Source organism: Schistocerca americana, chromosome X, assembly GCF_021461395.2.
Source record: "Schistocerca americana isolate TAMUIC-IGC-003095 chromosome X, iqSchAmer2.1, whole genome shotgun sequence".
Classification (NCBI taxonomy): domain Eukaryota; kingdom Metazoa; phylum Arthropoda; class Insecta; order Orthoptera; family Acrididae; genus Schistocerca; species Schistocerca americana.
The window spans coordinates 771,842,195-771,856,554 of NC_060130.1; the positions used below are offsets into that span (position 1 = coordinate 771,842,195).

The 14,360-nt window shown below is 46.4% G+C and overlaps 1 protein-coding gene across 1 annotated transcript in view; it reads right to left on the reverse strand.

Annotated features, from left to right (window-relative positions):
* Positions 1-14,360, reverse strand: part of LOC124555426 (histidine decarboxylase) — a 387,573-nt gene that overhangs the window by 192,482 nt on the left and 180,731 nt on the right. Inside the window, exon 3 of the mRNA XM_047129330.1 lies at positions 13,939-14,111. Coding sequence (XP_046985286.1) covers positions 13,939-14,111 — 173 coding nt within the window. The remainder of the gene's footprint in view (positions 1-13,938; positions 14,112-14,360) is intronic.

The window sequence follows — 14,360 nt, forward strand, 5'->3', positions numbered from 1 at the left end:
CTGCCTAAATCAAACTAATGATTACAGTGATGTACCTGAATGCCTTAATTTTTCTTTTATCAGGTGTGCCTGTTGTAAGAAAAATGTTTGTTTTCGTCATCCATTTTTGTGACGACTGCAGGGACAATGAACGAACTGTTTTATTGCTAGTAAAACAGACATTATTCAAAAATTATAAGATCTGTGCTGCAGGAATGGTTATACACAAATTATTTAAAAAATTAATGATTTGAAACATTTCTGGTATGATTTATGTGCTTAAAATTTGCGTGTGAGCACTTTGGAATTCGCGTTGCGCGGCGCTACGTTCTCGTGTCCGGCTTCGTCTGCTTATTCGCTGAGCCACGTGCTGGGCAGGAAGGGCTGTACAATCTGCTGTTACAAGCGGTATCTCGTACAGAAAAAATTGGTAATTTGAAAATAAAAAAATACTTGTAGTGCGTCTTAGTAGCTAAAATTTTAGCAGTGCATTTCTGTCGCGGCTTTCTTCCTGTAAGAAAAATTTCAGGGTAGGTATCGACATGTCGGATTGGAACACTGCCTTGTAAGACCGTATGTCCTCCGGAAACGTAGAATTTTGGACTAGCCCCTCTATCCTCGTTGCCAAAACGTATCTGTCGTAGTTACACTTCGTTGCCAACGTGTCACTGATGTCAGTGTAAGCAGCGGCACTACTCCCAACCAAATATCAGGCACGCATACCTGTAAGCGCAACTGTTGAAATGACTACAATTCAATGCTCAAAACACACATTCATTCAAGGACACACCTAAACATAGCATCAACAGACCGTGGTACAATATTCATAGCACGTGACAACTTGTTTTAAGTCCACTTGGTGCACAATACAGGCCTCTAGGCAGCGTAGGCACACAAGAAGGGTAAACTTTTTTTTTTCTTTCTTTATTGCATTTCATTTCCACAGCAGGGTGGGCTGGCAGCAGCAAATGCGCTGCTCTTCAGCTGAAAGACATAGAACATACAATAGAAGATATTTAAAAATAACATAAAGAAGAAAATATGGTGTACATAGATATAAAAAAGGGGAACTTTATGGAATACAATAGACAAAAAGGGGGGTGACTGCAAAATGGCGATAAAAACCGTAAAAAAGTAGCGCACACAAAAAACCACACACTGGGACAATTAAAAGACGACAAGGTGGAGTATGACCGGAGCATAAAAGTATCGGCGGACGGCGTAGCACATAACAATCACTCACAGTAACACTATGTAAAAGTCCAGCACACAATTAAAATCACAGCACTCGACGCACAGGAGAACAGCACCAAACACAACACTGACGTAGTACACTGATCACGATGAGCAAAACACAGGATCTGCCAGGGGCATGGAGATGAGGGAGAAGGGAAGATGGGTTGGAGGGGGGGGGGGAGAGGGGGGGGGGAGACGGGCGGTGGCGCGTCGAAGAGAGCTGGGGAGGGAAGGACGTGGGAGGGACACAGTTGAGGAGGCGGTGCAGGGACTCAGGGGGGGAAAAGAGGGAAATCCGCTCTGGGAGAAGAAGGGGAAAGGGTGAACGGCAATGACTCGAGCTGTAGCGACGACTGCGACTGAAACTTCGGAGCACACTCTAGAAGATACTGTACGGGAACAGTTCCAGGACCAAATGTACAGGAACTCTCCCGGATTAACCGCGGAGCATGTCTTATATCCTGGTGCAGAGTGATACTACAGCTCCGAACTATTTGTTTCACGTGATGTGTGTCGTGGAATGTAGTTCCGTGCTGCTAGCAACCTCTGCAGCCGGCCGTTATAAGTCGCTGGGAACAAACTTCGCCTGGACGTGCGGGCGGCCTCTACACCCTCTCTGCCTGGAGGGAAGTCTATCGTTTCAGGGTTGCGCCTCGCCGTCACGACAGTGTCACCTCATGGACACTGTTCATGTACACTGGTGTGCAAAACTTAAGGACGAAAGTAACTTTCGCATGATGTGTCATTGCCTAGTAAAACGACTCAACGAACCTTGGGGCATACATAGAAAGAAGTACTACAGTACAGGAGGTAAGTGAAGGACATACGCCGTGAGACGAACAGAAATGACACTTTTGTTCTAAGACAATAATTACACTGAAGTCACCGCTATTTATTATGACCCCTTCGACATTACAAAAGGTGTGATATGGTTCTTGATAGAGAGTGTCATCCGCAGAGACAGCAATGCATCTTGTGCAACGTGCTCCCATACTGGGCACAAGATTAGTAAGGAGTTACTGTGACAGAACGGTACATTCCTCCACGGTTGAAAGCTGCTGGATGGTCGTTGGTGCACGTGGACGTGCTGCAATACGTTTCCCCAACTTATCCGACACGTGCTCGATAGGATTTAAGTAGGCGATCCGGCAGGCCAGTCCATTGGCAGAATGTCCTCCTGTTGCACGTGCTCTACCACTTGCACTACCTGATACGGTCGTGCATTGTCGTCTATAAAGGCCGAATGCACTCCTGAAAAGACCCAAAGGGAGAAGGAGTACGGAGTCACAAAGTCGTTGAATGGTGAGTGTACTGTGCACAAAGATCTGGAGATCATTACGCCCATGGAACATTATGCCTTACCATACCATGACATCTAGATCACCAAAACGATCAGGTTCGACATTGTTCCTGGATACATTATGTGTTCTTATCTCTAACCGTAACAGCGTACGTCCAGAGTAACTACTCAGAATGAAACTCCTCGCATCCTAGAAGAACATGTGGCCCCCTCCTCGTTGGTCAAATCCCTCCGCTGTTATCACTATCGCAACAGGTGCCGGCGATGTGCGGATGTCGACGGATCAAAACTTACTGGTCATGGGACAAAGATAGCGCCCCCGTGCAGTTGCCGTGCCACTGATGACCGCGAGATTGCGTACACTGCAGGGTTGGTAAATATGGTTGTAAATGCACCCCTTGTTCTTGCCTGCGGCACAATGTAGCGCTCATCTGCTTGTGTAACTGACCATGGTCGACCAATTCCTCTTCTTCTGGGAGCAATGCCTGTGGTTTTGATCGCTCCCCATGCACGTAAAATAGTGCTGAGAGCAATAACAAACTCCTGGGCTATACTAATCATACATTACGCGTCTTCGAGTTTTCCGACGATTCTTCTCCTTATGAAGTCATCCAGACGTTGTCTTCGTGCAATGTTGTAATGGAGAACACAACAACAGTGCACCGCAACTGCTCGCTGATTGACACACAATGTCTTTTTACTTTTCCCGTTTCTTCAGCTGCCATGTGTTGAAGCGACAGCCCCATTTGGCACTACAGTCACGCTGTTCTAACGTTATGTGACGTCCATCTCTCTGTACACGGCCTAGAGTCCTCTGGTAACATGCCTCCACACCTCCATTCATTTCCACCTAGTACTTAATATTTTATGTTACTTTATCTAGTTCGTCCTTAAGTTTTAAGGAGCAGTTTAGTTTAGTGCTGCTAGCGATCTCTGCAGCCGGCCTATCCAAGTTGCTGGCGAACTCACTTCGCCTGGGTGCTTAGGCTGCCCGTTCACCATTCATATCTGGAGGGAAGCCTATCATGCCAGGGTTGCCACTCAGGGTAACGGCAGCGTCACCTCATTTGTTTCCTTTATTGTTTTTCGATTTCCCCCCCAGAGGGGCAGGGGGCTGGCAGCAGCGTAATACGGCGCTCTGCAGCCTACAGATAAAGTTAAAAACATAATGAGTAGATATAAAAATAAAAATAGGTGATAAACGATGACTGCTTAAAGCGAACATGGTGTAAAGTTGTGAACAAGATATAAAAACATAGGGTGGGCGAAGCTGATTAAAACACATAGTAAATAGTCAGGAACAATTAAAAACCACGGCAACAGTCTGGTTTCTGTTCACAACACTTACAACACGGAACACTCACGGAAAACACTGCACTATAGAGTACAAATGTATATGGGGAAGGGAGGGGGGAGGAGGACCCGGGCAGATGAGATAGAAAAAAGGGAGGAGGAGAGGAAAAGCAAAAAAGGGGGAGCCGATGGAGGGAGAGGACACAGAAAAGGGGGGGGGGGGGGAAAGGGCAGACACGAGGAGAAGTGGGGAAGGCAGAGGATGAGGAAGCAAAAGGTCTTGGGGCAGAGAAAGGAATCCAAGAGATGGTAGGCGGGGAATGGAAACATGATGGAAGGGGGGAGGGGGCCTAGGAAAAGGGCAGAGGGAGGGATGGGAAGTGAGGGTCAGAGTTGATAGGAGGGATAAATGGAGGGAGAGAGGGTATCATCTGGTCATCTGGGAGGGGAAGATGGCAGAAGCCACCGTGGGAGAGGAGATGAAGGGTGTAGAGGTGGAAGGTAGGGGGGCACAACGGTGAAGGTGTGGCAGTGGGTGGGGGTTGGTGAGGAGCAGAGCAACTAGGGGATGGGGGGGGGGGGGAAATCAAGTCGTTGCGATGTGTAGAGGACTCGGCTATGTTCGAGGAAAAGGAGCAGATGGGGGAAAGGAATCAGGTCATAGAAGATCCACATAGTGGATTGGAGGTGTATACAGAAGGTGAGGCGGAGTGCATGGCACTCGAGGATGTGGAGGGACCTACAGAATTTGGGGGAGGGGGGGGGCGGATATCCAGGCGAGACTGGCATAACAGAGGATGGGACGGATTAAGGTGTGGAGGATGGTAGAGGACTTCAGCCCCCATGTACAGCCAGAGAGGAGTTTAAGGAGATGGTGGCGGTTGTTCTGCGTTGGATTGGATAGAGAGGAGATGAGGGATCCAGGTGAGGCGACAGTCAGTGGTGAGTCCAAGGCAGGTGAGTGTGGGGAAGAGGGGGACAGGACGGGTGCAGATGGTAAGGGAAAAATCAAGGAGCTCGAAGGAACGAATAGTAAAGCCTATGATGATTGCCTGGGTCTTGGAAGGATTGATATTGAGGAACCACCATGTGGCAAAAAGGTCAAGGCGATTCTGGAGAAGGCGTTGTGACCGTTGAGGGCAGGAGCGAGGGCAAGGAAGGCGGTGTCATCGGCATACTGCTGGAGGTGGACTGGAAGGGGGGGGGGGTTTGGGACATATCAGCTGTGTACAGGAGGTAGATGAGAGGGAGAGGACAGAGCCCTGGGGTCCACCTGCAGAGAGGTAGTAGGTGCGGTAATCGGCGTTATTCATCTCCTAGACACTGTTCTGCCTATACGTAGTTTTTATCCCGCATACGAGAACAACGCGAAATTTATGGTCTAGCAATAGTGTGCTTTAGGGGACAGATCCAAAATTTTTTTCCGACATAGCTCCGTATTAGAGCAATGCTCATTGTCCTACGTTTATGCAGCGATTAGATTCAACCTCTGAAGTCCGACTGGAGGATTTGCAAAATACCACTCTACTGCTACCATATCAATTCATTGGACTCAAAATATTTTCCAGCTAAAACGATTTTTCACTTGATTGCGTACATAATTTGTTAAATGGGATTCGTAGTTCAAATTCCTCAATTTTCCCATTGTCGTGACACAGAGGCTCCGATAGTCATTCTTCCACTGTATCATCCGCGAACGGAATAGGAAACCCTACATCAGGTCTTGAGAACTATTCGGTGATTACCAGTAGCCAAGTCTTTCGCTGCCAATGGTGTCATTTAGATGCAGTATGGATGGGCATGTGGTTATGATACTGCTATTCCAGCCATCATCGTCTTTCCAGACGTCGCAGCCTCTGCCTCTCATTCAAGCGGCTCCTCTGTGAGCACCACGAAGCTGAGGGCTTTCCTCCCACCTTTTCCCGTTTCAGTCCTTCTGCCAGGAAAAGAATCCCTAGCGTACCAGTAACTGAACTTGACAATCAACACTGCAGGCCGCTCAACTACGGAGGCTGACGAGTAAGAAGGGAAGAAAACTAATCTGGCGCACCATGAACCTTCCCTCACACACCGTACGGTGGTCTGCAGAGTACAATTGTAGTTGTAGTCAAAGCACAATCGCGACGAAAGATTATTATTTTTATTTCAGGTGTATTTGTACGTTTTTTGTCATCAGTTTGTTCCTCAAGGCTCGATCTTTATTGTACACTCTACAATGTAGTCAATAACGAGAAACGTTCTGACATAACAGAAAACTCTGATCGCCTTGTTTCCGTCACATGGCGTTAACTTGGAATTTTATGGAGCATGGTCACGGGCTTCCATGCACTGCTGTGATTGCTATTCCGTTTCCTTTGTGAAGCGATGAATCCACGTTTCATCGTTAATAAACAATCGGTCCAAATGTTTTTGAGAAATTTACTTTCGAATCTGGAACCAATAAATGGGGCTCGTTCTCGTAAATAGTTATTGAAGTTATATACACTCCTGGAAACGGAAAAAAGAACACATTGACACCGGTGTGTCAGACCCATCATACTTGCTCCGGACACTGCGAGAGGGCTGTACAAGCAATGATCACACGCACGGCACAGCGGACACACCAGGAACCGCGGTGTTGGCCGTCGAATGGCGCTAGCTGCGCAGCATTTGTGCACCGCCGCCGTCAGTGTCAGCCAGTTTGCCGTGGCATACGGAGCTCCATCGCAATCTTTAACACTGGTAGCATGCCGCGACAGCGTGGACGTGAACCGTATGTGCAGTTGACGGACTTTGAGCGAGGGCGTATAGTGGGCATGCGGGAGGCCGGGTGGACGTACCGCCGAATTGCTCAACACGTAGGGCGTGAGGTCTCCACAGTACATCGTTGTTGTCGCCAGTGGTCGGCGGAAGGTGCACGTGCCCGTCGACCTGGGACCGGACCGCAGCGACGCACGGATGCACGCCAAGACCGTAGGATCCCACGCAGTGCCGTAGGGGACCGCACCGCCACTTCCCAGCAAATTAGGGACACTGTTGCTCCTGGGGTATCGGCGAGGACCATTCGCAACCGTCTCCATGAAGCTGGGCTACGGTCCCGCACACCGTTAGGCCGTCTTCCGCTCACGCCCCAACATCGTGCAGCCCGCCTCCAGTGGTGTCGCGACAGGCGTGAATGGAGGGACGAATGGAGACGTGTCGTCTTCAGCGATGAGAGTCGCTTCTGCCTTGGTGCCAATGATGGTCGTATGCGTGTTTGGCGCCGTGCAGGTGAGCGCCACAATCAGGACTGCATACGACCGAGGCACACAGGGCCAACACCCGGCATCATGGTGTGGGGAGCGATCTCCTACACTGGCCGTACACCACTGGTGATCGTCGAGGGAACACTGAATAGTGCACGGTACATCCAAACCGTCATCGAACCCATCGTTCTACCATTCCTAGACCGGCAAGGGAACTTGCTGTTCCAACAGCACAATGCACGTCCGCATGTATCCCGTGCCACCCAACGTGCTCTAGAAGGTGTAAGTCAACTACCCTGGCCAGCAAGATCTCCGGATCTGTCCCCCATTGAGCATGTTTGGGACTGGATGAAGCGTCGTCTCACGCGGTCTGCACGTCCAGCACGAACGCTAGTCCAACTGAGGCGCCAGGTGGAAATGGCATGGCAAGCCGTTCCACAGGACTACATCCAGCATCTCTACGATCGTCTCCATGGGAGAATAGCAGCCTGCATTGCTGCGAAAGGTGGATATACACTGTACTAGTGCCGACATTGTGCATGCTCTGTTGCCTGTGTCTATGTGCCTGTGGTTCTGTCAGTGTGATCATGTGATGTATCTGACCCCAGGAATGTGTCAATAAAGTTTCCCCTTCCTGGGACAATGAATTTACGGTGTTCTTATTTCAATTTCCAGGAGTGTACCTAGCAAAGTGGCGCAGTGGTAAGACATTGGAGTCAAATTCGTGCTGGCGGTGGTTCAAATCCCCGTCTGGATGCCTAGATTTTGGTTTTACGCGAAAGACAAGATGGTTCTTTTGAATAGGACGTGGTGAATTTCCTTTCCCATCCTTTCTCACCCTCAAGTTGTACTCCGTCCCTAAAGACCTCGTCGTTGACGGGAGGTCGAACACTAAACTTCCTCTAATTTCTTTAAAGTAGAATAAACCAGTCTTTTTTCAGATATGCATATTTGGTAACTGTTTCATTCAGTCGTCCATTGCTGTGTTTTTTACTTCTTCAACGTTGTCACTAGTTTATCTGTCGTGAAGCATACAATAGTCTCATGAATCGGAACTGAAAATGTTACGCCACCAGTTGTCAAATGTGTGATGTCTAGCACAACATATTTTGATACTACGTTATCCCATTATCAAATGTTATAAAACAAGGAAACCAAGGAACAAATAGTAATACTGTACGTACTGACAACCGTACAAAAACATTTGTATCGTCTTTGGTATAACACACCTTAAAACTTCTATGCCATTACTGACTATCATGAAATCTGTGAACATCACGTGTCAAGTCGTGGTAAATTCTAAAAACCAATAACAACCTATGTTGCAACCTATGCATCCATACGGAATTGTCATGTAAAACAGAAAACGCTAATTCGAATAAATTGGTGGCTACCTCCCATGGAGCGCATCGCTAAAGTGAGCCCAGTGTTTCACGGGGAGGTTTAGTATCGACATTTAGAGAGAATACTTTCCCGGAAAAGTCGGATAGCGTATTACTTAACCCACACACACACATTTGGTCAAATGACCACGATTAGATTAATTCGAGAACTAGAGCTAAGCCGGCCGGAGTGATCGAGCGGTTCTAGGCGCTTCAGTCTGGAACCGCGCGGCCGCTGCGGTCGCAGGTTCGAATCCTGCTTCGGGCATGGATGTGTGTGATGTCCTTAGGTTAGTTAGGTTTAAGTAGTTCTAAGTTCTAGGGGACTGATGACCTCAGAAGTTAAGTCCCATAGTGCTCATGGCCATTTGAACCATTTGAACTAGAGCTAATACAGAGGCTTACCGACGATCGTTCTTCCCACACACTTTTCACGAGTGTTCTAATCCAACATTAGTAGTGTGCTACTTGACACAGTCTCGTCGATTAAATTCGATTAAATATCTAGGCGTAATGTTGCAAACCGATAGGAAATGGAACGAGTATGTAAGGACTGTAGTAAACTTCGGTCTGTTGCGAGAATTTTAGGAAAGTGTGGTTCATCTATAAAAGAGACCGCATGTAGGATGCCAGTGCAACCCGTCCTTCAGGACTGCTCGAGTGTTTGTGATCCGTACCAGGTCAGATTGAACGAGGACATCGAAGCAATTCAGAGGGGGTTGCAATATTTGTTTCCGGTAAGTTCGAACAACAGGTAAGTATTACGTAGATGCCTCGTTAACTCAAATGGGAATCCCTGGAGGGATTTCAAGAAGTATTGAGAACATTTAAAGAACCGGCATTTGAAGCAACTCCAGAACCATTTTACTGCCACCAAGGTATATTTCGCATAAGGACCAAGAAGATAAGAGAAATTAGGGTTCGTACGCAGGCGTTTAGACAGTATTTTTTTCCCTCGTTCTGTTTTCGAGTTGAAAAGGAAAGGAAATGACTAGTTGTCGTAAGGGGAACCCTTCGCCACGGTGGCTTGCGGAGTATGTATGTAGATGTAGAACAGTTAGTGGTACCAGAAGTACACTCCGCCACACACCGTCAGGTGGCTTGCAGAGTACTGATGTGGATGGACATGTAAAAACGCAACATGGACACTTCTGTTTTCTCATTTAACAGCATGACGCGTTTCTATCTTAAAGCGCATTTCTGAATCCACTTTAACGATGCCCTCCCTGCGAAGCAGCCACCAATTTATTGAAATCTGTGGCGTTAGGCTTTATGTTTTCTGTTGGCCATTCTTTATGGACGCACATGTTGTAACATAGTTTTAGTATTGATTTTTAGAATTTACTACGACGTGACACGTAATCTTCATAGATTTTATGACACATGGTAGCATCTTCGGGGCCGTGACACATGCGTAGCAGGGAAGTACTATCGTTGTTAGGTAAAAGCGGCTGCCTTATTTAATAACCGCATCTTGAGAGTATAACATGACAATATGAGATGTTCTAAGAAGTGTTTTATGTTTGACAATGTACATTTGCTGCTGGGTTTTTTGTTTTGCGGTGCCTAATGGCATAGATGCTTTAAGAAATTTCCTGGCCACGACAGTGTTCTCGTCTTGTGGCTACTGTAAACATTAGAGTCGGTTTCCTGTATCTGGGAAAGGAGGTTTTCTTGAGATATTTGGAAGACCGTTCTTTCCCAAATACTCCTAAATGTACTCAGGTGTTGACCTAAGATGTTGTCTCAAGGCTGTGTGATTTTCCCAGGATGCCAGTTGTTTCCAGCACTTCTTGGAACACAACTTTTGAAAAGCGCTGGCAGCAAGCACCCTTTTGCGGTGGAGTGTTATTAGGGTAAGGGGGAAATAGCCCATGAAATCACCAGCATACGGCTATTCAGTGTAATCGGCCAGAGGGTCTGGATGTTAAATAATATCGTGGTGCGGTCTGGAGTTCGTGATATTCACGATTCGGCCGGCAGTCCTCAGGCACCGTAGGGGACAATGTCATGTGCTCTTTAGGCTGGAGTTGGTGTTTTAAAGTGTTTTACTTTCTGAGGTAGATAGTTCGTGATTCTTCGTGATCAAGCAAGCTAGTTTTCAAACACGGATAGACAAGTACCTGAAATGAGTCTCCGTGAACGGGTGTGGAATCCTGTTTAATCCTCTCCACTTTTGCTAAAGGAGTGTTGCCATTTAGAGGGCGTGCACATGTTGATTAAGCAGAGACTTTAGACTTGATTTTGAATCCTGTAGATAGTTGTATATGGCGTTCAATGAACAAAATGGACTTGGCTAGGTCTAACTGAATCCAACAAACTCTGTTTATTTCCGAAGAGATTTGAGGGGGTGTCTTTGAGTGACTTTTTATTTATTGACTTTAAACTGTATTCATGTTTTTGTTTGTTATGTAGGAGTTTCTAGGAGCCAGTTGGAGGCAGTGTATAAACTGTTGGAGGTAAGCATTTTCCAGTCAAGCGGCCGGATTTCGGAGGCTTCGTTAAAGTATTTACTTAGTTACAGGGTTTAGAGGCTGTGAGAAATTTAACCGTGTATCGCGCGTCAAATAGGGGCTAGCGACTCTTATTTAGACTGATTTTGTAAGTGTAGCAGAGCAGAGAATTAGTAACAGCCTGCCAAGTGTGCCAATAAATGCTTTCGAGTAAGTCTGTGGAACTGTACAGAGTGTAACAAAAACGTATGGTCAAACATTCAGGAGACATTCCCAAACATGGAAGCATAAAATGTGTTATATGGACATGGGTACGGAGATGCTTTATTTCCATATTAGAGCTCATTTCCTATTTCTTTTCACAACCACATTAATCACTGGAAACACAACTGGTTTGAATCATTCTTAAGAAAGAGAATGCAAAGAGTTGTACTGAATAATTCAAACAATGTTGCACGGAGAAAAATTTTAGTGACAAGGGGGAAAAAAAATCACGAAATTAGTCCTACAAGGTTCCGTTTTGGGTCCACTCCTATTCCTCATTATGGGTTGCCGAGAATCCTTACGAAATTGTCTAGATATGTCGTCAACAAAGATGTTCTGTCACCGTCTGAGCTGGCATTGTTGGTAAATGTTTGTTGGCGCCTCACGTTTATAGCTCAGGCTCATCGGAGGAACTTACCACTCTTTCTTGGAGAATATTCTACCTGTTCTGCTAGGATATGTACCTTTACGGGTGCAACAAAACGTTTACTTCATGCACGATGGAGCTCCTCTTCATTTCAGTGCCAATGTTGGTAGGCTTCTAAAATACAAATTCTGTGACAGATAGATGGTAGAGGTGGACCAGTTCCTTGACCTCCACGCTCTCTGGAGCTAAACCCATTACACTTTTATTTGCGAGGGCTTTTGATAGCTCTTGCGTATGGAACACCGGTACAAGACGTCCCGTCTTGGCGATCGTATTGTGGAAGGCCGTGAAATAATACGTAATTCTCCAGAGATACATCAGCACATCAGGGAATTCAATACAACGGCTGGTTAATGCATGTATCCTTGCTAACGGAGGGTATTTTGAACAGTTCATTTAGGAAAGAGATTCACACTGTGCTGATACTTTGTTTTCCTATACATTTCCCATGATTAATGCGCTGAAGAGTAGTATAAAACGAGCTCTGAGATGGAAATAACGCGTTTCCACACCCATATACACATAGCATATTTTCTTCCTGAAAGATTGGCAATAACTTTTTGTTACACTGTGTGTCGCGTAGTTTGTCACGCTAGCCGTGCATCGCAAAGAGTGTGTGGCTACTGAGAGCAACGTCACGGAAGCTACGAGGACGGACGAAAGGAGCGTTTCAAGTAGTTAGAGTATTAAAAAGTCTTTATCGTGGATTAGTTTCGAAAGAACTACAGCCTCACTGGATTTTACCACCCATGTCTTCGCCGCTCAAAATAAATGAGTGCACTCCTTGTAGATACCAAAGTCTGTACTGATAGCCGTTGGTAATAAACCATCAAAAATAAATTAATTTTATAAATCGCTATTCGATTTTATCAATTTGAACGAAAGGCACACAATATGAATACTTTAATAAGCCGTGTAAAGAAATTATTCCGTTGATCAAAATCATACGAGGGTGAGTCAAATGAAAACCTTAAATTTGTAATAACAAATCGAAATTTCGCGCCGTTATCCTGTAAGTTGGTAAGCGTGCTGCAAACAGCGTGCAGAGTAGTCTGTAGGTGGCAGCATAGTGCAGATGAACACATACCGTCGCAGTATCAGTATAAAGATGGCGGCCCCACTTGTGACTTGCACCAGGGAAGAACAGCGTTCTATTATTCGGTTTTTCCGTAGTGAAGATGTGAAACCTATTGAAATTCATTGACGAATGAAGGTTCAGTACAGTGATGCATGTTTGTCGCTGCAGCAAGTCTACGAATGGGGTAGGAAGTTCGCAAATGGTGTGACTTCAGTGGAAGATGCTCCTCGTCCAAGGCCAGGCACAACGAGTTGTGACTCCACAGAACATTGCAGGAGTTGAAGCCATAGTGAAGGAAAGCCGCCGAGTGACACTGAATGACATTGCAGCATGTTTACAGATTGGTCATGAGTCAGCACACCACATTGTGCATGATGTGCTCCAGCCACGGCAGCTGACTCTTTAAATGAGAGAACGACGTGTTGGTGCTTGTGAAGAACTTCTTCGGCGCTTTGAACGACAAGGTGATGGCTTCCTTGCAAGAATCGTTACTGGGGACGAAACCTGGGTTCACTTCCATCAACCGGAAACGAAGAGAGCGAGCAAAGAATGGCGCTATTCCTCATCACCAAAACCAAAGAAGTTCCGAACAGAACCATCAGCAGGGAAGGTTATGCTGACTCTCTTTCGGGACGAAAAAGACGTCATTTTGGAGCATTACATGCCTAGAGGGACCACTGTCAATAGTGCATCACACACAGATCTCCTAAAAAATCGTCTGCGGCCTGCAATCAAATCAAAGCGACGTGGATTGCTGTCAGCAGGTGTCCTTTTGCAACATGACAATGCAAGGCCCCACACTGCCCGTACAACAGTTGCAACAATCACAGACCTGCATTTTGAGTGTCTTCCTCATCCACCATACTCACCAGACCTTGCCCCAAGTGATTTCCATATGTTTGGACCCTTCAAAGACGCAATGGGAGGAAAGAAGTTCCGTTATGATGAAGAGGTACCCCACGCGATGAATGAGTGGTTGCGCGGACTACCAAATGAATTTTTTTCTAAAGAAATGTATGCACTTTGTAAGCGCTGGAGGACTTACATTGAGGGTTGGGGAGATTACGTTGAAAAGTGATACAGCTTTGTACCACTTCTACACAATAAATAATATTTAAAAAAAATATATTTAAGGTTTTCATTTGACTCACCCTCGTATTTGGCTTGAGTGATTGTTCAACATGTACCAACGTAATGAAACCAAAATGTTAACACCATGTGTGTGCCAGGCCGCTAACTTTTCGCCTCGCTGTCGCCGTAGGTAGAAAAGGAAAAGAGAGTTAGAGAGAGAGAGGAACTGACCCCCGGCATGACGACGCGCTCCACGTCGGCCATGATGTCCTCCCAAGGCTCGGGCTCCTGCGGCGCGTGCTCCGGAACCAACTCTCGCAGGTAACCGGGCTGCACGGCCGGGTAGACGCGCCGCTCGCGGATGTGCTCCAGGTAGTCCGCTATGTAGTCCACCATCTCCTTGCCTGCAGAAAGTATGAAACCATTACTCTCGTAGGTCAGGAGGCATCATCTGAAAATTTTGCAGACCGCTACCGCTTGGAAAGAATGAGAATGCTCCAAAGAGCATACAATACAAGGAAGTATCCGAAGAAAATGCAATTTATCTTTTGCTTGTGAGACATCTTCAGGGCTAAACGTCAGTCTGAGGAGAAAAGGTATCTTCTTTGATTTAACAGAACCGTTTAATTATGTGGACTATGCAATACATTCGC